Raw genomic sequence first — 25,363 nt, forward strand, 5'->3', positions numbered from 1 at the left:
TAGAATGGATTTCAATGGCTTTTGTCCTGGTCCCCGTTGTTTATCCAAGTCATCGAGTTGTGGCCAGGTATGTCCGAACAGCTCAAGGTGGTCGACTTTCCGGATTTGCTTCCACACATCAGCTGGTAGACATAACCCGAAGAACAAGTCGATGTCAGCCAGGGTCATGATAGTTGAACCCAGAGCTGTACCCAATTCAGTATAGAAGGCAGTGGGGTTTTTACGTAGGTCGGGTAGAGATTTCCGGAATGTCAGTATCTCTTGCCGGTCCCATGGCTGGTAGACCCAGTTGTATACTACCCTTCCCTTCGCATCTTGGTTGTTTGCATCATCGTGAGTCCCTGTACCTCGAGGGGGAACCCAGTAAGGGGCAGCCTCACGTATCGGCATCATGGTGTTAGATTGCTCGGTTGGTGGTTCGGTCACTACGGGGGCCGTGGATTTAGCTCCCGGCTTTCGTTCAGTGAGGTGGCGGAAAACCTCAAGCGTACGCGTAAGGAGGTCCGACACATCACACTCGCCCTCATCCCCGATATCGACCTTCCGGTACAGAGTCCTTAGGCTCTCGGGACCTTTGTCTCGATATCGGTCCTCGTATGCATTCAAGACATGATAACACAGTCGTACGGTAAAATGTCGTCTGTGACTCCCTGTGTACGAGCTGAACATATCTGTGATGTACTCTTCATCATCCTTCCTTTCTACCAGTGTCCTTGCTATTTTGTCGATCCCCGCTCGCTCATCTTTGTCTAGTCTGTTTGTTCTTGCAAGGCCAGCCCCTCGAGTCTCATGCTCGTCTAACGTTGCCGTTGATGCGGGTTTTAATACCAGGGGTTCGGCTGGCACAGAGGCCATTGGGGCCGACGCTGCGGCGGTACCTTTGCTTGTACCTGGGGGTGGCGCGTGCTGCGCCAAGGGTCGAGAAGGGGCATATGGAGGGGGCATGTAGATGATAGGGGGACCTAACAGCAGGTCCTCATTGGCTTGTCGTTTCGAGGGTAAATCAGGGTAGAGCATGGAGGGGGTTCTAACCGGACACTGGCTTGGCGTTTCCCTTTCTAGTTTCTGTTTAGCTTTCTCTCTTTCCTCTATCTCCTTTTTTAGCTTCTGAGCAGCTAGGTGGGCTGCTTTTTGCAGCTCTTTTTCCAACCTACTCTCAGTTTTCTTTTTACGCTGTTCAGTTTCTTTTCGCCACATGCCGAAGCTATCAAGCATAGTAGGTGTTGTCTTGTTTTTACCTAGGGCAGTTTCTAGCGTTTTTATTTTGTCATCATCGAAGGATCCTATCAGGGGCCATTGACTTTCTTGACCTTGTTTTGTATATTTATGCCATAGTTTACTATAGGCAATAGCGGTCAATCCATGCTTCATGAACATGTCCTTATTAGGGGTGCCTTCCAGTGGGGCTGGATGGTCCATCTCTAATAAGCGGTCCGGGCTAAACAGGCTACCAATCAATGGGGAGAAGACAGACATGACGGCTCGTAACGAGGGACTAAAAAGTCAGCACTGCCTATCTTATCACTAGGTGCAAAGACTAGACAGAATATTTCTATTCTACGTTGTTTGCAGGCAGTGAATACCTCATGGATCACAATAACCAAAGACCAACAAATAACAATGGGGAGAATGAGTAGGTCCGCAAAGATCTGCGTTACCTACCTTTTTCACTATCTGCAAAAAGGGTGGTCTCTTCCCTGTTTGCAGACAGGGAATCTCCAGGAAACAATAATTTTGCGAACAACAGTTCAGTTTCAAGCAATTATAGGGTGAGGGAGAAAAAAATAAGCACGGCTGCTACCCTACCTATCCTCCACTGCTTGCAAAGAGAGAGACCTTTGTTTCTCCGTTTGCAGACAGTGAATCCCTCATGGACAAAAGACCGACAAATAGCAATGGGGAGAGTGAGTAGGTCCGCAAAGATTTGCGTTACCTACCTTTTTCACTATCTGCAAAAAGGGTGGTCTCTTCCCTGTTTGCAGACAGGGAATCTCCAGGAAACAATAGTTTGTGAACAACAGCTCAGTTTCAGGTGACTATTGAGTGGGGGAGAAAAATAAGCACGGTTGTCTGCCCTACCTATCCTCCACTGCTTGCAAAGAGAGAGCCTGTTGTTTCTCCGTTTGCAGACAGTGAATCTCCAATTAAACAAAAAAGAGCAATACTAGTATTTAACAATCAAGCAATTTTTTCGCAATTTGTCGTGGTAACACGACCTTACCCGGACCGCATGGACAGTTTCCTGACTTCCGAATCCAGCGCCCGATCGTCCTCTCTTCTTCGTTATCCTCGCGGCACTCCTGATGGTTCCCAGTCAGGACCGTAGATCACTCGAGAGAGGTCTGTTCGGAACCAGTGAAGTTCGGATGATCGGCTGTCAGACGAGGGTCTATCGGACAGACGCGTTCCCGATCGTTGCAGTCGTTCACTTTGTCGTCAGGACCTCTCCCACTGGATCCATGGGTCGCTGAAAAACCCCACGTTGGGCGCCAATTGTGGAAAAATACAAACTGGGAGGGCACTACCAACCAGAATATAAGATCCTTAATTATTGCCCGGCGATGTCGCCTCTTGAACCCACAAAAAGTTAAACTGTTGAAGAGGCAGGCGCTGGAGACTGGAAGGCAGGAAACAAAGTTTTTATTCTCTCCGGAGGAGAACACAACGAAACGGACAGAAGGTATCGTTCTGAGGTGCTCTAACTGCATCCCGGAGGCCTGGCCTCTTATACACGAGTTTATCTCTTTATTACATGTAACACATTCTCGTCGATACTTTGATGTACGGAAAGACATCCTCAGAATCCCCCCTTCCCAGCCCGTTCCCATGCAAGGCTACAGTGGAAGTCCCCGCCCCGTTCACAACAGGTGATGATCATTGCGCAGCTGGGTATTCCGCCGATTCACGGAGTGTGCGGGTTTCGATCGGATCTCGTGGGATGGGGGGGGGCTTTGATCATCTCGGGGGTCCTTTGAGGAGGGAAGCTTCCTATTGTATGGGGAGGGGCAAGAGAATGGTATCGGCAGAGCTAGGTGTCGGCCTGGGAACGGGGAAGACAGGCGGGCACACGGGGAAAAGGGGTTTGCATCAAAAGGGCCGGAGGTCATGACGGGGAAGCAGGGAGATGTCGCGCTGGGAACAGGATGAGAGCCTGGGGCAGAGCAGTGCCGAAGAGGGGTTTATGACTCAAGGCAGGTGCAAGCAGGGGGGGGGGTTGCCAGCGAAGTTAGGAGAGAGAGAGAGAGACGCGCTGGCTCTCGGCGAGAGCGGGGAAGCCATGGTGTCCAAAATGGCGGCTGTTTTACGCGCACAAAAGGTTTAAGGAGAGCAAGAGGGCGCCGATAATGTTGACGGTTTTCAGCCTAACTTTTAACAGTGGGGAGGCCAAGGCATATCACTATTATTCACTGATATTGTTATTATAGCAAAGGGTGAATAATGCTGCCAATATATTGTCCCTATGTTTGCAAAATCCACGTTTTGTCTTATCTGTTGTGGTTGCTTTACTTCGGTTTTTAGATCCCAGAGCGAGTAGCATCCTCCGAAGTGAACCTCCCGCTGTACTGGGGAGGACCACTACGGTTCCTTGAAATGTAGAACGGTTGTGGTGGGAAGCAATATTCCTTTTATCTGGTATCGACCCTGCTCAACTACTTAGATCCCCCACAGTCTCTTAAAGGGGTTCCCATGAGACCGAAGTGAGTCAAATTGATGGACCCATCTGTATATAAAACACTTAATGCTGCATCATCGTGATCTACTAGATATTTTGTTTGGAAAAATTCAAATATCTACAATAGCTTTATCGGTGGAATAAATTGTTTCGTTAATCGTTAATTCTATTGTGAAGCATGCTTGACTAGTTTTAATTTCAAGCAGACATGGTTGGAAATGGCCGATAGCAGCTCTTTCTGGAGTGAGAGAATTCCTTATTTACCACCAGGTACTGTTCTCTTTGTTGAAGCAACGTCTTCCACCCTAGTAAGAATCCAAGAACCTCAAGCTGGCGCTGCAGCTTCCTAAAAATTCTTATTTAATGTTACCATTGCTGGCAGAATGGTCCCACTACCCTCTGTTCACTTTCAATGTCCCATAGTCAGCATTAGTCATTAAACAATTATATTTTGGGGCCCTTCTCACCACCAGTCAAATAGAAGTGCTACTGGTTTCCACTAAAGGTCTGTACACCACAAAGATGAACTGGCCTGGCCAAAGAAATGGCTTTGTCACCAAAGGAAGTTTTTTTCAGCTCTGCTTTTAAAATGAATAAGTGCTTTAAAAAAATAAAAATAATAATAATAAAATGACTAACTCAAATAAGTGTGTAATTATAACGATATTTCTGCCCCACACTTACACTCACTTTGCTGCCCTAATTCCCCTGCATAAGCCCAACTCTAGGAGTAATTTTGGTCAGTTCCTGACTATTTGTGTATTCTCAATCCTCCCAGTTTAGCCATGCCACAGTCTTCAGTCTTCAACATTTGTGTGATAACCTAATGCATTTTGGATGCTGGAGTCTTTCGATTTCCCCTCTAGTGTGCATGGTTTTTTACATATTCATTTGTCCTTTCCCTTTCCCTTTCCTTTTCCTTTTCCTTTCCTTTCCTTTCCTTCCTCATGTCCAGGACCGAAATTGTAAATCCATTAGAGACATTCGAGCTAAAATGAAAGCAGTGAGTGAGTGGATTTTTGTTACAAGGTTTATTTAGCCAACACTATCCCCATAGGCACTGTGTTAGCTCCAGAATAATAACAGAGTGGTTTGAGCCAGAGGTCTGAGGTAGCAGAGACACGCCACATTAGGTTTACAGCAATCTTTAATCTACACTCGATAATTGTTTTTCATACCTTCCTGTTCTGACCTTGCATCAATATTGAGCTGACCAACCGGCAGAAATGTTGTTTTTGCACTGGTGGTCGGTCTGTGGAAATGGTGGTTTTCACGTTGCGGACAATGTTGGGGCACATTACCCCGGCATGGATTTTAATCTTTATTCTAAGGTTTATTTAGTCATTAATGGTAATGTAACGAAACTGGTGCTCATGTAAAGCGCTCTGATATCCGATGTCTCGGGTCTAGTTCGCTATTTAAAACAAAAAATAGAAAAATCAGTTGTCGGCCTATATATGGAGGTGCGTTGGCAGTCTGGCAGAGCTAGCCTATGTTTGTGGTCCCAGTAGTGAACAGGGCAGCAGGTGGCATCGCAGAAGGTAAATGTGCCTGCTGCAAAGAAGATGTAAGACAAAGAATGGGATGGGATGTAAATGTGCACCATTGGCCAAACTCACATGTGGTTGTATATGAGGTGCAAATGGCCCAGAGACTAGGCAAAGCCCCCTTAGGCTTTTCATGGGTGAAGCAAGGAGGGCGCCAGTGCGAGGCACACAATAATCAATGCACTAGTCGACTAAAACAAGAACAAAATGCAATCCCTGTTTAATCTTTGAAAATCGTGCAAATATTTGTAAGTTGCGAAATGTTAATGATGTAATATAATATAATGTTTATTTGCCATCCGAGCAAGCAAGTCAGGGGAAGGGACGTAGTTTAATGGCTGAAGCTGCGATCTTTGGAGGAGGGGAACCCGTGCGGAGTTTTGGTGCTGGCTCAATATCCTGTGACTCACACGTAATCTTCGTGTGCCTACACAAGATGATTGTGTCCTTCTGTAAAGAGTTGAAATAACTTTCACCTGCAACCATAGTCAAGCAGACTGCCAGGACATGTGCACACACGCGGCATGCCAAAGAAACAAAAGAAGACCAAAACAAAAAGATGTCACTGTTCCAGCGAGGCGACGTGGCAACATCTAGAGCGCCGATCTTGGAACTGCGGAAGCGGACCTGACATCGGCTCCTCCGCATTCTCAACAAGTATCAGCTCCATTGTGTGCACAGGACGGGATACACAGGATATATGCACCTCCTCCGTCGCCCAGGACGGGACACACAGGATATATGCACCTCCTCTGTCACACCAGATGGTGTAGACTCGTGTGCGCCTAACGCATGTGGGTAATGGGTGGCATCTCTCAAAGAAAAGTCAGCTACCATTTAGTGTCCCCGACCAACACTTTCAAGATGTAGCGCCTACATAAAAAAAAAATGTCTCGGCCAACCAGCGCATGCGCTGGATCAGGCTGAGACCTAACAAGCTCATGTGGCAGCAGGGGGGAGGAGTGGGGCCTGCGCGATTCACTTGAGGGAGCGATAATTGCTGCCATATGGCGGCGAGCGCTCCCGCAAGTGGATCGCCACGCGTTGCCACTGATGGCAATGGAACGCATGTACGTTCTTGGCTGAAAAGCCAAAGCGATCATAAAAGGTCTTTTTGCCTATGCAGGCAAGACCTAAAAAAGGGGACAAAGTAATCGTTACATGTCAAAACACAACTCATTTAGACGTGATCGCCTAAACACATTAACAAAAACATTTGGCATGCAAGGCAAGAAGAGCAAGTGGTCTGATATTCCTCGTAAAATGGGATAATCAAGGTGCACTGGCTGCAATCATGAGATTTCCAGTGAATTAGGGAAGTGCATTCAAATGATCCTCATTTTATGTTATTGGATTCATTTAGATCAGTTGATGTTATGCTTTCCTTGGCCCAAATCCTTTTGTTTATAGGTTTCTGCTGTACATATACAAAATCAGCATATCAAAAATTGCAGTCGACTTTATTTTAATAACTTTTTTTATTTTTTTATGCATTGGTGCAAACTAATTAATGACTAAATTCGTTTCTTACCTCATCTGGAAGATTTACAGTGACTTCATCATCCAGCTCTCTAATGATACAAAAGACAAATTCAGTCAGAACAAAGGCCCCAAGAAATTAAGGATATTCCTGCTTTGAGCTCACATTTTAAATTTGACACCTATTTTTCAATATCTGACAAACATAACTCTCCTCTCAGGCTATTGACCACATTATTAAATATCATGCTCATATGAATTCACTTAAGATATCATTTGCCAACTCAGACCAGCCATTTTCTGCTTATTTCTGTCCCTTTCTCAAGATTCCAAGCATCTCTACCTGAGTCTTCTTTAGTCATCAACTATCTTCTTTCCATTGGCTTGAGATTAGCCACCAAACTTCAATACCAGACATCAACCTGAGATCAACCAAAGCGCATATAAACCTTAGATCAGTCACTAGGCATCAGCTTCGGACACTTCATACTCCAATAGCAGCATTAGGCCTTGTCCTTCGAATAACCACCAAACATCACACTCCGAACATCTATAGATTAACTGTAATAAACCTTGGGTGAGGTGTAAATTATAACCCTCAGATCAGCTCTCAAGTATCAGCCTTAGAGGTTTGCTCAGCTCAGGTTGACGTCACACTTCATCTCAGATTAATCATACAATATTACCAGAAACCTCAGATCATCTATCAAATATTTTTTGAATCAGCCTCCGATCAGCTGTCAAACCCTATCCATCTCAGGCATCCACCTCAGATTAGCCATCATCAATCAGTCCTTTATTATTCTCAGGTTTGACATCATCCTCAGATATGGTTTACTAAACATCACCTTCAGATCAGCTATTAGAAGGAATCTCAAATTACATACTCCAAAATCACTTCCATCATAAATAAGCCTTCAAAAACCCTTGTCTGACATCATCCTGATATCAGCTATACCCCATAAGGAATCTGACATTTTCCATTAACATGTCAGCCACATAACATCAGCCTCAGGCATAATTCTCCTATCAGCCATGAGGCAACATCTACAAAACTACCATGTATTCATTAATCAATGAGGTGGTGCTGTGAATCTTACTTCAGTGCTATCCCTTCTATATGTGCAAACTGCAAATACCCAAAATGTAAATGTTTGTGGAATAAAAGGCTACACATCCTACATACAACAAAAGGGGGGCCCACCTTCTGTCGTCATCTTGTGGCATTGACACCTCCTCTTCGCAGGTCACTAGTACAATCTTTACTCTAACACACCTGGTTTTCTTTTCTATATTGCACAGGTTTGCGGACATGTAATGTGAAGGAAACCAAAGAAAGAAAGCCAAGAAAACTCCCAGAAAAGTCTAGTGTTAAGGCAATGACACAATGAAAACGACAAGAGTGACTAAATGTGTTGTAAGAGGATTGCTGTCGAGATTTGTGAATCAGAAATCTGGCACATGAAGAGCAATAGTCTGATATCCCCACTACTGAGTCACTCAGACACAGATTTTACATTAATGAACCTCAAATGGAATGAAGGACATCTCACTCACTCTGTGTTGGAGAGTTTCTCTGTGAAGACACGCAGGACAAAGTCTGCTTCTTTATTGGCTTCTGTGATGTAGGGGACCACTATGTACTCTCCGGGCGGCAGGCGGAATTGGGTGCAGACTTCTCGAAGGGGGTAGGGGGTCTCGGCATGAGCACAGGGCTCATGATGGAGGAAGAAGTCTTTCGTAAGCTGAACGCTTTTGCTACCTTTGAACTGAAGAGAGTCCAACATGACAATCACCAACAACAGCAAAACAATGTAGGCAATACACACAAACAAGCACATGGTATTCTACCTGCTTTAGAGCATTGAAACAATAGGCACCTAATTGTAAACATCCAAAACGTTTACTACTAAATCTAACACTAAATCTTAACTCTATGTAGAATCCAACCGGTACATCCTAAATCTAAACCCTAATCCAAAAAATAACCCTAAATCCTAACAATATCCCTACATTTATACTTAAATCTTAACTTTAATCCCTTTCCGATTCTTCAAATTTTCTGCGTTCCCTGTTTGCAAATCCTAGTGGATTAAGTTTTCTGGGGTTTAAATAAAACGTTATATGTTCCCTATTTGTACATTTTTGTGGATTACATTTTCCGTAGCTTAAATTACATTGTCTATGTTCCCTATTTGTAAATATCGGTGGATTCATTTTCTGTGGCTTCAATTACATTTTCGGTGTTCCTTATTTGTACATTTTGGTGGATTACATTTTCTGTGTTTACATTAGGTCCTTCGAAAGATGTCTCACCCAGCAGCCAACAGCAAAACAACAGCGACAATACATACAATCAGCTATAAAGAAACACCCTATAACATCTGATCTGTTATGTAAGCCTGGTTGTGAGGCTGCTTTGTAAGCTGGACCTTAAAAGAAGTGTAGGACTGATGTGCACAATATTGTCCCACAGGAGCAAACCCTATGTTGGACTTTCAGGATAGCAATGTGGAACGATTGTTCCAAACTTTCATGGGAATAATTTGAAGTTTAAATGGAGTTCTTAAAACCCTGCCATGGATCTGGCATTCATTGGCAAACACCCTCTATCCTAGCCTTAAAAGAACCTCTGCTTGAATGAAGCGCTTGCAGCAGTGGGAAGCTGCAGTGCCAGTGAAGTGCTGCACCTTGGAGCTCTATCCATTTCTTTTGTTATTTGATACAGTGCTGTAGTAGCTCCCAGGGGCAATGGAGGATTTGACAGAGAACATAACAAGAGAATACCTGAATGGGATTAGTATTGAAGCAGTCATTAGAACATTGGTTCCGGCTACAGGAGGATGCAGTTTAGCTTCTAGAGTACATCTCCTCATCTCTCCAGAAAAGGCATGCCACAAACCTCTCTAACTTTAGCAGTTTTACTTTGGGCCCAGTTTACTATATTTTAGTGTAAGAATTAGGAATAAGGTACAGATTGTGGGAATGTACACAACAATGTAAAATTAGGAGCTATGACCTTAGGTCTGGGAATCGAAGGAAAAGCATTTTCCAGGCTGTTCGCCAAGCGTGATTCCCTCTAGCGCATCAAGGAAGGGCTTGGCTGCAACCAGGCACACAAACGCCCTTTGTGGGATCCGTCTCTTCCTCCTGTTAATTTCATCTTCTTTCCTGACTGTGCAGAGAAACACACCAACATGATCCTCTACAGTACAAAGGCCTCTGAAGAACCCCGTCAATCTTCAGGAATTATTGGCATAATATTTGTATTTGGTATTTATTAGGCGCATGTATCACCCGTAAGTCTCGCAGCGCCAGCGGAATATTCAGAGGCCTGTAGGAGGTGACTCGTTAGAGCTGAAAGAGACAGGTTTTCAGTAGTTTGCTAAATCTCTTGTGGTTTTTGTTCTGCATGAAGATGCAGGGGAACGGAGTTCCAGGTTTCAGGATCAGAAGGACATATATGACATGTTTGTCCCCCTGAAAGATGGATTTTCAAAAACAATTCATCAACAGGAATCTGATGTAGACGCAGCCTAATAACAAAGACCAAATGGTGGTCATGGTTATGCCTGAGACTCTATAGATCGACCTAGGACCCAACAGGATTTTTTTTTCAAGGACGACACAAGTCCATAAGAGATTTGCGTCGCCCTGATGAAGCCCCAAGCTGGATGGCCATGTAAAGGGGCGAAACACGTGTTGGCTGTTTGTCACCTTTTTTGCAATACAAATCAGAATTTCTTAAATGAGTTACATCACTTCTACATAAAGAACTATCACTATGAACCCATCGTACTAAAATGTTTTCTGAATAATACGACTACCCTGACTTGTCCAGACAACTTTTTTAGGAATCTGATGTGATGCCTGTCCATCTTACTGATTACAACTTGGTCACCAAGGACACAGCACCAGGTACCGTTTCCCACCACTGTACCCTGTCACAAGTCACTATCCTTTATTCTAAAGGAAGTTTCCTAAGGGCCCCTCTTCAGGTTTTGTTAAAGGGTTCTCTAGCGTACAAGCTTCTGTCTTTGTTCTGGGAATGTCTTCGCTGTAAACAAACTTTTTGTGTGGACACCAAATTTCAGGCTCCATTGCAGATCTAGCAGTACGGTCAGTCTGCAGTCAGTCTGCTGCCCTAGCGCAGATTACATAGTCTGCCTCAACTTCGACACTGTTGTTTCTAGAATACCAGAGGAGTGAGGTAGTGTCCACAGGCTGAGCATGGACCGACCTCACGTGCACCAGAGGGGGAGAGAATGAGTTCATAATGGTGAGAGATAATTCAAAGGGTTTCACAAGTGTTTTTTACCAGGAACCACAGAGCGGGCCGACTTGCAATTTAGAGCTTCAACCCAAAAGCCTTAAGAGGGAACAAGGACCTGCCACAGGGAGGACTTCTCTTGGAGGCCTTAAATCTGGGATTGGTCTCAGCCAAAAGGGAAAAGATGAAGAGCCAACAACAGGCAGCTTCCCTGTGTACATTCTGATCACACGCCATCTCATTAGCCGATAACACAACTGAAGATGTAAAGGAGAATCTAGGCCAGGCAGGAAGTTGGTGGAGCTGTTTAGGACACCACAGAGAGTCTGCTAAGGCAAGGTGAGGAGAAAGGACACAGATGGAACCCGATTTCCAAGGATGGAGGGAGTTCTCTGCCCCTAGGCTTGCACATAAGTAAGTGTCATGCATTGTCAGGTGTTAGTGACCCTTCTGCTGGAGCCTCAGTGCGTTAATGTGCACATCCGGACGGCACAGCATGCAAGGGAGCCTTTGGCATTAGGGAGCATGGATGCCTATCCATCCCCTCAAAGGCGACGTGAGGGAACCTCGTTAGAGAGAATGAGGGCCACGAGGCCAGCAGTGATTGCCATGGGATTAATGACCTCTTGTGTCAGTTAACTGGCCCGGAAGGTTCATTTTCTTCCAGTAGTTCTTGGAACAAATTAGACTGGACTACCCTCTGGGGACTGGTCTCACTTTATTAACCTAGTGCCCTCCTTTGGCTTTGTGACTCTCAGGTTAAAGCCTTGTCGATGTGCTGCATCTCATTAACCATACCTACTACTTGGGTGTTTTTATGTCTATGCCCAATGCTGCCATTAGATGTGTACAATTTAGCAGATAAATTTAGGAAGCGTTACTGAAGTCCCCTTTCTGCTTTCATGTTGATTCTCAACAGGTGATGGAGAGCTAGTAGCTGCAGACCGGAACAGCAACACTGTGACACTGTGACCAAAGTACACAAATAAATGCTGTCTCTGCTAGTTCACAATGTTGCTCAAATTTAAAGCCTGTAGCCTAGAGTAGTTGAATTGTGTGATTTACATGGAGAACTGATGAGCTGTGACAGGATTTTGAGAATGTGTGATCTGTTTACTGATAACACGTCACCAATAAATACCAATGTTAAAACATTTTTAATTCAATGTAGTTTGGCAGTTGATTGCCAAAGGCTTTGCATCATACAAGATGCTAAAGGGGCAGTGGGCGACTTCTTTTCCATTGTCTTACCTACCTAGTCCCTGCCTGTTTTTCTGTTTTAGCCTGTCACCTCTTTGACTCTGCTACCAACCATGTAGGAAAGTGAGTTTCTGGTGCAGTACCCCCACACTTTTTGCCAGATTTCTGATGCACTTTGACTTGATATGCCCTGGGTCCCTGCCAATCAGGTTCCCAGGGCCTGTGTTCTTTCCCTAAAATGTACTAAAAAGCTCTGAGCCCAGAAGGCAGATTCCTGCAACCTACGCAGAGGAAGAACAGAAGTCGCACAGCAGAGGAGACTACAGAGAAGAATTGACTTTGCCCCTGCCCTACAGGCCTGTTTGCAGTTTCCGGAGATCTTATACCAACAGTCTTGTCCTGCAGCCAGTGACCTCCAGAACCCCTGGGAAGACTGACAGCCTTCAACAAAGACTGGATCGCCTGTGAACAGCAGCTATTCAAAATAAACTACAAAGGAAAGCTCTGAGCCTACTGAGGATGAAGAAACCGGGCACCTGAAACTACCACTGCACTCAGCGCTTATGGCCCAAGTCCAAGTCACCCACCGGTCCCATGAAGGTGCTCCAGAGTCCGAGTCCACCATGGGATGATCCCTCCAGGTAGCCAAAAAACTCGCCTTCAGCATATGCAAGGAGACCCCTCCAACTGCAAGTGGTCTGGTTAGGTGAAATCTGACCTCAAAAGGCACCCCTGCATCCGGCTGCTCTGAGCCCTGGAGAAGAGGACACGAGGTGCACCTACGTTCCTGAGCCCTTCAACTTACCTGCTCAGCTGTTGGCTTCTCCCTGAAGCCTTTCTGGATCGAGCCTGCAGCCAAAATCCCAAACCAGCAACCTCCATAGGATTGCCTTGGGCTCCCGACCCCTCCTATTGCACCCTGCACCCATCCGCCACTGCGCTGCTGGTGGTGTGGACTTGGTGCTGACCTGGGACCTCCTTTGCCCTAACCTTAACCCTAGGAGCTTGGAGCCAGAGACCGAGTGGCCTGTACATGAGCAGCCCCAAACCTAGGTGCTCTCTAGCCCCACTGGTTGGCATCGGCATCCTGCACTGTGCACCCGGCTGCCCTAATGCCGCTGGTGGTGCAATTTGAGTGCCTACCTGGACCTTGGGGAATCTTGGTCCTAACACCCAATACTCATACATGTAAGTCATTTACTTACCTGTAAACCGTTAACACTCTTTTTCCTATAGGGACCAATGTTACGAGTTTTGTCCCCAAAACATCTGTGTTCACGTACTGTTTTGTATGAAAATAAAGTAACTGTGCTTTAAATCAAGAAACGTCTTACTTAACTTGTATTGTGAGATCCCCGGTGTGGTATCTAGGCATACCACCCGAGTAGTCGATGTAATCTAAAAGTAATCCAAAGTATTACAAAAGTAAATCTATATATATAAAAACGAATGTATGTCTGTCTGTCTGTTTGTCCTTTATGCATTACTACACCATTCATCTGATCGCCATAAAACTTTGGGAAGTTTTTGAGTACACTCCTGCGAAGATTTCTGGCATATGCATTACTACACCATTCATCCGATCACCATGAAACTTTGGGAAGTTGTTGAGTACACTCCCGCGAAGGTTTCTGGCATATGCATTACTACACCATTCATCCACTCGCCATGAAACTTTGGGAAGTTGTTGAGTACACTCCCGCAAAGGTTTCTGGCATAATTTTTTTAAATATCGGCCCCCCATGGCCCTCATAATCTTTTGAATACTGATGTACACACCAGACGGAAAAAAAACAAAATCGTGTATCCACAAGCACTCGAATAAATAAATAGAATTAAAACGACACTTTGAAATGTTTTCCATATTGAAATGAATAAGTTTCAATAAAAATGACACAATGTAAATTGAATGTTATCATGACGACTTTCCTTGAATTTCCTTTCTTCGGAGATCGCAGCATCGCGCGACGGGTAAGCTAGTGCTGTATAATTTAAACTGCTTTTTGAACCAAAACCAACCTGTAACGATTGCAAATACAAGCACAACAGCATTTCCTTGTACAGTTGTGCATTTGAGAGTATATTTGCTTACCTGTGCGAAGTCCTGCTTGGTTCTAAAAATAAAACATAAGTATACCTTTTTTATATTTACCTAATTGGTCTGGATACTGTCTCTGAGTGTGTGTAATCAGTCCTTGATTGAGTGAATACACTAAATGCTTAACACACCCTCTGGATAAGCCTAACTACTCGCCCACACTACCACAATGACAGCTATTAGTACTTACCTTATTTTACCTCTGCTATACTTCTGGGGACTCCCTGGACTCTCTGTTCACTATATCTTACTTTGGTATAGTATGTACAGAGCCAGCTTCTTACACCTGATTCATGCCACATTTTCTGGAAATTCTTATTAGAAATATAGATGTAAAATAAAAATAGAATGTCTGTCTACAGACATTGGCTGTTATGAATATCTGGGACGGATGTAGCGCTCCTGGACAGACTCTAGGCACTCATGATCTACAGGATCCTATTGCAGTCTTATGTTATGTTTAAATAGTATCTGATTCCTCTATGTGTGCAGATTCCTTCCTGTATGTGTATTCTAAGCAGTGTTTATAAAATTGCTCCTTTTGTAGCCAGGTCTACTGTGAACATTCGGAAGACTCACAATGTATGTGCATTTTGACTTAATGCATGTCAATCCAGCTTATGTGGATATCCTGAAAATCTAGCATGGGTGCAGCCTTCCAGGTCCTACAGTACCACAAAGAGAGCTGTTACTACTTACCCAATCTAGCCTCGGCTATACCTCTGGGGTCTCTCTGTACTCTGAGCACACTATATCTTACTTTTATCTTAGTATATAAAGAGCCAGCTTCCTACAAACCACTTGACCAAATAAGCTGTAACCCGGTTGAACTATTTCTGGATAGGACCCACAGTTGGCTGGGGTTCCATCTGCATCTAGGCACTCTATAATCATAAGTGGTTACTGCATGTGTGACTAGCAGGAGATCCTTGCACCCTCAGGGCAGCTGCACCTACCTTATGAATATAATACCAGTGTCAGAACAGTTGCACCTACAGTAGGAAGCTGACACCTGGGGCAGGACATCTGCAACTACAGTAGAAAGGAGACACTAGGACAGCTGCAACTACTCTAGAAAGGTGACACCTGGACCAGGACAGCTGCAACTACTCAAGAAAGGTAACACCTGAACCAGGACAGCTGCAACTAGTCTAAAAAGGTAACACCTGAACCAGGACAGCTGCAACTACTCTAGAAAGGTAACACCTGGACCAGGACATCTGTAACTACAGATGGAATGTAACACTTGGACTAGAACAGCTGCTGCTACTGTAGGAAGGTGACTCCTGGAACCAGGACAACTGCAACTACTCAAGAAAGGTAACACCTGAACCAGGACAGCTGCAACTACTCTAGAAAGGTGACACCTGGACCAGGACAGCTGCAACTACTCTAGAAAGGTGACACCTGAACCAGGACAGCTGCAACTACTCAAGAAAGGTAACACCTGAACCAGGACAGCTGCAACTACTCTAAAAAGGTAACACCTGAACCAGGACAGCTGCAACTACTCTAGAAAGGTAACACCTGGACCAGGACATCTGTAACTACAGATGGAATGTAACACTTGGACTAGAACAGCTGCTGCTACTGTAGGAAGGTGACTCCTGGAACCAGGACAACTGCAACTACTGTAATAAGGTGACACCTGAACCAGGACAGCTGCTGCTATAGTAGGAAGGTGACACCTGGACCAGGACAGCTGTAACTACTGTAGTAACCCCTGGACCAGAACAGCTGCTACTACTGTAGGTAGGTGACTCCTGAAACAGGATAGCTACAAATACTGTAGAAAGGTGACATCAGAACAGCTGCAACTACAGTAGGAAAGTGACATCTGGACAAGGACAAAAACAGCTAGTGCAGGGATGGTATACTAGGGTCAAGAGAGGTTCACTTGCTGTAGGAAGTGATACCAGAGTCAGGACAGCTGCACCTACTGCAGGAAGGTGATACCCAGGTCAGCCTACGACTGCTGTGAGTAACCAACAGTTACAATAGAGCATTACTCAATGAAATGGCATGAACTCGTGCAGTTACGTGCAGTGCAGTGTTTCTAATTAATGCTAACCTTAGAGTTAGGAAGACGAGGAGCAGATGTAACTAACAAGCTATACATGTACCAGAGAATGGTGTGAGCAGCCCCCGGGAGTAGCGGCGCTGCCACCCTGGTGGTAAGTTACTTGTCTGTGCATCTCGCAGCCCGGTGATATTCTTTCAAGAGCTTAGGTCGTTTACCCTCACAAACAGTATCAGACTCTTAACAAAGACTAATTGAGAGCATGGCGGCAGCCATACAACCCACATACAATCATGGCCGCTGTCTCCAAAGCGTGCTGCCTTCCAGGTCTTTTATGTATCACAGCGACCATCCAAAGTAAAACGTGCTTCCTTTCCTAAACGCAGAACAAGCTAGTTACTCTGAAAGATTAAGAATTAGAAAACTAATATTTCCTTTTATATGCTCTCCCAAAAACAAGTCAACAAACATAAAAACAACAGTAGAATCTGCACATGCTCTTTTCAGTAGAACCCAGAGCTTAAGCACCAGGCATCATCAGAATCCAGGAAAACCGAATCCATAAGTGTATTAGCGTGGGTTAGTTAGGAAGAGGCGTGTGCAGCTGGGTTTGCGGTTCTGCACAAATACAATTTCACTCAGAAGCCAGCATATCCACACTTTCGCTTCCCCAACCACTGAGGACCGAAGCACACAGAGTCTACAGCTTTGAAGCTCAGTGCTGGAGCATTCCAGGATGACGTACCTCATCGGGAACCTGTGGGATAAAGCACGAAGAGCCATTATCAAGAGGGACTGACTAAAGTCTGATGCAGCACGCAGTAGCATTCACAGCAATACAAGACAATAAAACTGTTGTGTGCCTGATTTAAGTGCGGCAGAAAGGGTACTTCATCACAACAGCGACAGAGTATCCTTTTGATGTATTTAGGGTGCGCCCGCTTCATTTAGTCAAGTGCACGTTCTGTATGTCAGCAGTGGAGACTACTACGTCTCAGCCACTGACATACACCTCCGATAGTCCAATGGAGTGAGGCCCACCAGACGTTTTGCCATTTGTCTTGCCATCCTACTTAGAATGGGCAAAGAAATAGCTTGTTTTTACTTTCACACACCAGCATCCAATAGGTGGTGGTAAGCGAAAGTAAAAAAATTATAATGACCTCCACCCCATGGAAGAAAACTCCTTCCTTGGGATTTTCTTTTTGAAAACAAAAAAAGATATTTAAAGTGGGCCATACGGCTCCATCATGTTGATAAAATGGCGCGGCATGGAACATTTTCATTTCATAACAAGGCTCAACATTTCTACATGACCCACGTAATCTAAACATCGCAGGTACAAACACATTTCGGTGTTCTAAATACGCTGAAGTATCATTGTCACACACATATTTAAATATTATTTAAAGGACTCTGGGTCTGAGTTAGTTTGGCTGATGGACACTCTGTCACAAATGTTCCTGATATTCAGTCCCACCATATTATAAGTGCCATAGAATGTAATGCACCTGTAATAAGGCACACAAGATGTCCTTATGTTTGTAATGGAGCACCTCATCTGCCAAACTCTAAATCAGGCCCGATATATTTACAGCAGCAATTCTTAACCTTCTGACTTAGGCAGACCCCCAATGAAACACTACAGGAAGCTGGGAACCACAACCTAATTTCTACATTTTAGATTTCGAAACAGTACAGAAAATTCACAAACAAGAAGAGATCTAACGAATACACAAATTATAGAATAGTGTATTTAATTCATGAACAAAATAATATATAAAAACTGAAACTTTAATGCAAAGGATGGAGCTCATCAAATATGTTTTACTTCTAAAAGATGATGTGGTATACTAAACTCTAGTATGACACATTATTTTTTTAGGTCTCAGCTAGACAGCGCATGTGCTGTCTCGAAGGGACATGTTTGTATTCAATCTGTGGGCTCCCGCCTGCTCATAGGCTTAGCATTTGCTTGCTCCTTCATCGCTCTCATTTCCTTTGTTCCTATTTGTCATTTGTATGAATGCGTCATACCTCTTCTTCCTGTGTTTAGCCCTCCCCCGGAGCATGGACCAAGTACTTTTCTCTATCCATTGCTCCAGTTTTAGAAGCTACTTTTTTTCTCCACATGATTGCTTGTGTTTAATATAGCTCGCTCATTTGCTAAATCATTTTCGTCTTCCCTGCACCCCAGTGCTAAATATTGCGGTTCATCAACTATTTTTGCCTCCCTTCCTCACCCGCATCACTATTACTCTCTCTACCATGTATGGTTAGTGAATGTCTTCTTTCATTTTTGTGAAACACTCCTCCCAACCTTCCATGTTGCTCGAAAACACTGTGTGCTTGTCTGCACCCCAGTGTGAAAATGCTACAGTTTCCATCTTTTTTGTCCCCCCTCTGACACCCGTGCTGCTATTCATTTCTCCAGCCTGTGTGTTATGTTATGTTATGTTGTCTTGTAAAGCGCATGGCTACCCCAGCAATGGGGCGTCCCAGCGCTGTAGACCACTAGGGAACCCGTCCTGGCTTTCCCTGTGAGATGATCCCTGCTGGGTATCTCCAAGGTGAAACCAGGCATCCCCGATGTATGTGGGGGGCTGTTGTGAAGATGAGGCAAGCTAATGCCCAGAGTTGCCGAGTGTGATCCCTGATTAGAGTAGGCACCGAAGCGAGAATTATCGAGTCCGCTGACCCTGGTCCACGACCCTGCCGCGTCGGGAATTGAACGCTGGTCCCGGGCTGTCCTCTACTTCCGGGTCTGCCACCTCTAACCAGTGAGCCACACCACTCCACTGTGTGCTTCTCTGTGCCCAACTCCCTCTATTCCTGGCTCGCACTTGTGTACTCACAGAGTACAGCTGACAGAATACAAAGTCCTTTTTTATTTCAAATAGTTTTTATTGGATTTTAACAAGAATGTACAAAAGGAAAAATAAATCATAATAAAAGAAGATCACAGAAAAGATTGCGCTTGCAACAGTACAGGTAGAAGGATGATGTTTGGTTATCAGGTCTTACAGTTGACATATATTGATAAAACATATGTGTTTAAACCTTACATTTGCCATCTTCAAGATCTTTGCTAGATTGTAGGATAGTTATGTGAAATAATCCATTTAGTTCAGGCAATAACAAGACCTCTGGTGCTGTTGTGCAAATTGGGACTGTTAACTCCTACGTTCTGAATGTTAAACCAGAGAAATAGTCGATTAAGTGCGAGAAGGAATAATAAGGAGAGGAAAGAAATCATAAACAGAGTCAAGGGGGTACTTGTAGCATCAGTAAATAAGCTGTATCCATAATCGGGGAATTAAGTTGGAGTTATGAGGGATATGAAGTGCTTAACTGACTATTCACCTGAGAATCTTGCAGGCCCCATCTGGGTGGAGTGATAGATTCAGATGTTCAAGGGGGCTTAAATGCAGTTGAAGCGGAGTCTAAAGATTCCCAAATGTTCCAATGTCTAGGTTGCCATGGAGAGGATTGAAGATTTGTGTTTTCTGCTCCCTCTCAGAAAGGTAAGCCATTCTTGCCATATTTTGAAGGATATTTTGTCAAACTGTTTCCAGTTACATAGACTTATTTTACCCACCAACATCAGCATTAGGTCAAGCAAGACATGGTCACTGTCCTTTTTTAGCTCTGGATCATAAAATCCCTTTCGAATATACAATAGCTCTTAGGGTGGAGCGATATGTAGTGTCTGGGAGATGCGTTCAAAGATCCTGTCCCAAATGTTTTGTAGCATCGGACAAAGAAGAAGCTTGTGTGGTAGGTCCCCTATTTGTGCATTACAATTCCAGCATTGTGGGTTTTGGATAAGATAAAGTTTATGTAGTCTTGCTGTAGTCTTGCTGGGGTCCAATAGTTCCTATTTATAATCATGTACTTTGTCTGGGACAAAGTACAAGCTATTTTATTTTTTAATAGCACCAGATGGATTTGCTTTATTGCCTTACTATTTGGTTCAGATTCCCATTTCTTTTCAGAGAGCATCTGGGTTTTACTTGGTTCAGGGAGTAAGGTCTTATACATTTTTGATACCATATACCCGGCCTTTGACAAGTGGCTCAGTTTGATAGGAAGAGGGGGGGAGCTAATTTAGAAATTTGTACTTTAAGGTTCAAGAAATTATAAAAGTCCATGTCCGCTAATCCTCTCTGCTTTTTAAGAACCGATAAGGGTATGGGGATGTTATCCTCATACAGATCGTTGATTAGGTTAATACCTCTTTGTGACCACTCTTGCCAGTATACTGTCTGTTTATCTGTTTTTATATTGGGATTGTACCAAATCACCACCATGTTTGATGCACCAATTTTTGTGCAGGAGTGTAAGTCTAGATGGGCCAAGGCTTTTTAAGTGTTTTGAATAATGTTTTTAGAGTGCGGCAAAGTAGACGTGTGCATTTTTATGATAGCTGAAGGCGGAATGTCCTTTATTAAATTATTTTCTACTTCTGGCCACTGGGGTTTGTACTTGCATTATTCCTGAAACGATGCAGCACCTTGTTTACATAGAAAGGCCATTAGGTAGTTCTTACAATTTGGTAGGCCTACTCCTCCTTTATTCTTGGCTAGTCTGAGTTTTCCTAATGAGATCCTTGGTTTCTTCCCTTGCCATAGAAAGCTGTCAAGGACCTTATCGATTTTCTTTAGGACATTTTCAGCTAATTTCATAGGTAACATACTAATGAGGTAGTTTATAAGAGGCGTTATCATCATTTTATCTCCACTCTTCCCCACCATGTTAGAAATTTTTGTGAAAAAAGGAAATTGGGTGTTCCCTGGGTTCTTGATTCAAATGGGGAACCGAATCATTCATTCATCTCATTATATTGTCACTCAGCCTTTTGCTAAACCCTGTGCTCTAGTAGAACCACAAAAACATAAATTTTGTGTACAAAAACTTCAGAATCTTTATTATAAAAAATTTTTGTTTAAAAAAGTATTCGATACATTGTAAAACATAAGTTCTTCACAGATAGTTAAAAACAATTTCCGTCTATTCAGTGGTGACCTAGATTTCAGAATTTTTGGTCAAATACATAGGCACTAAGATACACAGATCAGCACACTTTCCAAGACATTGATTGCAGTAAGAAGTAATTATAAAATATGCACAATTAATACATCCCCTTTGGGGAAATTTTTGTGACCATCCATTCTGAAGTTCTGTGATTTTTTATGTAAATAATATTTGTATTTTCTTCTAGGGTAGTGATAAGATCATTAAAGAATTCTATGCCTAGGTATTTGATCGTACCTGTCTACCACGTCAACCCGGACTCACCCAATATTCCTCTACTGCTGCATAGGTTGAGTAATTTAACTTCTGCTTTGTCCTTGTTAAGGGTGTATCCTGAAACCCCTGCAAATTCATGAATAGATCTCTAAGAGCCGGTATAGCCGTGATTGCTTCTTTTGAGACCACTAGTATGTCTTCTGCATATGCTGCTACTTTAAAGATAGTTGTCCTGAAGTTTATACCTGGGATGTTCTGGTTTTCCCTTAGATACTGGAGAAACGGTTCGACTGCTAATAGGAAAAGCGAGGGAGACCGGGGACAACCTTGTATGGTACCTTGTTTTAATGGAAAAGTAGAAGAGGTAGCTCCTCCTGCTCTAAACCTTGCTTTTGGGTTGTGATATAATGCTATGATCATGAGTATTAAGGTGTCTCCTAAGTTTCATTTCCTAAGTGTTGCAAGTAGGAAGGACCAATCAACTTTATCAAATGCTTTTCCCGCATCGAGTGTTATGGCGATAGTCGGGGAGTTAAGCAGTTTTGCATTTTCAATTGCGTAGCAAAAAATCCTGGTGTTATCGCTAGATACCCTTTGTTTTAGGAAACATGTTTGAGAAAAGTGAATAAGTTTGGCAATGTGTTTTTGTAATCGGTTAGCTAAAGTCATGGCATATATTTCACAATCAAGAGTCTTTATGGAGATTGGCCTACAGTTCTTAGTTAGTAACGTATCTTTACCTTCTTTTGGAATGACTGTTATTATAGCTTCAGCCAGTGTGCCTGATATTTGTCCAGAGGACGCAAAATGATCGTATAGGAGTTGTAGTGGTTGCGTTAGATGTTCGGCGAACGTTTTATAAAAGTTGGCGTTGGTAACCGTCTGAGCCAGGGGCTTTGCCTGTTTTGAGTTTTTTAATTGCAGATTCTAGTTCTTCCATAGTGATCGGGCCATTCATAGAGTCCTCTCCTGGTCATTTAAGGAGTTGAATGAGATCCTGTCGAGGTATTGCTTGATGTTCTGATGAATCACGCTTGGCTTGGTATCATATAAGTTTTGGTAAAATTCGGCAATCATGTGTGGGTTGGTATGGATATTGCCCGAACGTCCTTAATCGCGTTGATTTTAAAATGTTAAGTACCAGGCTAGCGTCTTCCCTGCTTTATTGGCCTCGCAGATTCAAAGACTTTTCTGTTTATTTATCGAGATACCTGCTCTAGTGCTAATAATTTTATTATATTCGTATTATTTATTTAAGATTTTGGTTAGGTTTTCTGGTTCATTTTTTAAAATGTGTATTTTCTCCAGATTGGGAATATCCTTCCCTAATTTTAGTAGTTGTTAGTTTGCGTACATAGGGCCCGATTATGATTGCGGTGAATCCGCATCCTCCGGGCCGTCGGAAGCCACCGCCGGCCCGGAGGATGCGGATTCACCGTTGCGGTGATTCACAAGACCCCCCGCCAGATTAGGATGGCAGGGGGGTCGGGAAGTCCGTCCGCAGCTTTTCCGCCGCGGTCCCGCGGCGGAAAAGCTCTAATATGGTGGCGGTGTGTATCAGACACCGCCAGCCATATTAGGATGTATGCGTAAACATGCTTTTCCACGGCGGCTTTTCCGCCGTGGAAAAGCATGTGGTCTTTTCAGTTTGGGGGCCCATTGCAGGCCCCCAGGGTTTCAGGGGGTGGGGGGTGCACATGGGGGGTACCTATGGTACCCCCCTGCCTTTACATGAACAAAGCGGCAGGCACCGCGCGGTGCCTGCCGCTTTGTGCATGTAAATGCTATACATGCATTTTTAACATTGCGGCGGGTGCTGCTTCAAGCAGCACCCGCCGCAATGTTAGAAATACAGGATGTGACCGCCAGGGTGGCGGTCACATCCTAATTCGCACGGAGGGACCGCCGCTGCCCCTGCGGACGGTCCCTCCACCTCTTGGATGGCGGACGGACGCAGGTCCGTCCGCCATCCTAATAGGCCCCTTACTCATATTTAATTAAATTTTTATAATCACTCCCCTAACAGTGGATTTTAATGATTCTCGCCTTACTAGATGTGATTTCTTGTTTTCTTTATTTTTAAGCAAATCGTTTTTAATTGCATCCTCAATTATCTTTTCATTCTGTGCAGAGGAGTGGGCATCATCATTAAATCTCCAGAGTGGTTCTTTAAGCTGAGTGGTTGAGTCTGTGAGTGTTAGTGTAATGCAGGAGTGATCAGATACCACTCTTGGCTCTATTGTTGTTTGGTGAATCTTGCTTATTGCATTCCCAGATATAAAAAATTAATCTATTGCGGACATTCTTCCTCCAGGGACATGTTGCACACTGTGTGTGTGTGTGTGTGTGTCAAGAGAGACACGCCTCTGTCCAACAAAGAGGACATGACTGCTCCAGAGACATGCTGCACACAGTGTGTGCATAGAGACGTTCCTTCATTTCACCCTGGCCTGGGAATCTAGCCTCCTCTGGCAGGAAGCCCCCCTCTGCCCCTTATGAGCATGCGCAGAGCCATTCCTCAATTCAAACTCACAATCTACTCGAAGTGCCTTAATGTCGCTGCTCAAAGTGCCTTAATAGCAGCCCTCCGCACCATCTCAGTATCATTATGCAGAGCTCACTAGGTGGATCCTATATACAGATGTCGGTATGAAGTTCTCACTTTTGTATAATTGTCCTTATGGGGGGAGTGCTACCCTCATTTCTCTTAGGCTTGCCACCTGTGTCAGTGTTAGCCGGACGCCATGTTTCCAGTCGCCTGCTTTTCTTTAATGCATTTTTTGGTAGCAGCAGGTGTTTAGCATTCTCTGAAATCAGTGGAGACAATCCAAGATTGCAACTCCCAGAATGCAAAGCTCTCAAAGTAGCCACATTTCCGAGTTCTCCACCCAATCCAGGGTTTGCTTTCATTCTGGGTCCCTTGGCCTTGATTTGACAGTGGAATAAACGGGACTACAAGTCCTAAAATTCAAAATTACAACTTGAACACTATGAGCTACTTACCCATGGACCCGGGAAGTTTGAAATCCCAGAGAATGTATATGAGTGTCTGTCTAGTCTAATCTCCATCGCCGGAGATTAAATGTTCCCCGGCCACGCTTGAGTCCAACATGGCGCCCACGGTGCTGTAGATACAGGAGAGACAGTATCGACCCACTCCAACTGATGACCTTTTTCCTTGTCCACCAGGGAGTCTGCGGATTTCCCAAAAAACCCTAATCTTGGTAACTAGCTTGTCTCCACAAGGAGCATGAGTATCACTTTGCGCCTGACTCTAAAATGGCTGCCACTGATCCCATCCAGTTAAAGGGGAAGTCTTGTGGCTGAATAGTCCTGCTGCTGAGTCATGGAGATCAACAGACTCTACTGCTTGACTATAAGATGGCTGCCAAGCTACACACCCTCTCCTTTCTTGCCATCCTCGTCATTTCCACTCACACGTATCTGGACTATAGACTTTCGGTCACCTCCTGATCCTCACTCTAATCCGGCGGAGCTCGAACTGCGTGGCTGATTCCCGGTGGAGCTGCACCGACAGCTGTAGGGGAGATTGGCTCTGGCACACCGCTTTGGCCGTCACTTACCCAGCCGGACTTTGGACATATGTCTTGTCTTTTTCTGAGCTGCTAATCTCCTTCTGGTGTACTCCCAGCTCCCCCTGTTCGTTTTGTATCCTGATACTCGTCTTAGGCAATAACTCCTGCATTGTATTTGTAATCATTCTGTGATTAATGGGAAATTTCTGTAACTTGTAACACACTGTTTTCCTTATGCAAAGCGCTCTGATACCTCCGCCTAACCAGCGCTATATATAAGGGACCTATGT

General features: G+C 44.2%; 1 protein-coding gene across 2 annotated transcripts in view; it reads right to left on the reverse strand.

Moving 5' to 3' along the window:
* Positions 1–25,363, reverse strand: part of LOC144762257 (calpain-1 catalytic subunit-like) — a 536,001-nt gene that overhangs the window by 151,926 nt on the left and 358,712 nt on the right. Inside the window, exons 11-12 of one of the 2 annotated variants that reach the window (XM_078647401.1) lie at positions 8,257–8,468; positions 6,752–6,791 (exon numbers count right to left, since the gene is read on the reverse strand). The exons of the other annotated variant lie outside the window; for it this stretch is intronic. Coding sequence (XP_078503527.1) covers positions 6,752–6,791; positions 8,257–8,468 — 252 coding nt within the window. The remainder of the gene's footprint in view (positions 1–6,751; positions 6,792–8,256; positions 8,469–25,363) is intronic. 2 annotated transcript variants of the gene reach the window in all.

This window comes from Lissotriton helveticus, chromosome 6 (assembly GCF_964261635.1).
Source record: "Lissotriton helveticus chromosome 6, aLisHel1.1, whole genome shotgun sequence".
NCBI classification, from domain to species: domain Eukaryota; kingdom Metazoa; phylum Chordata; class Amphibia; order Caudata; family Salamandridae; genus Lissotriton; species Lissotriton helveticus.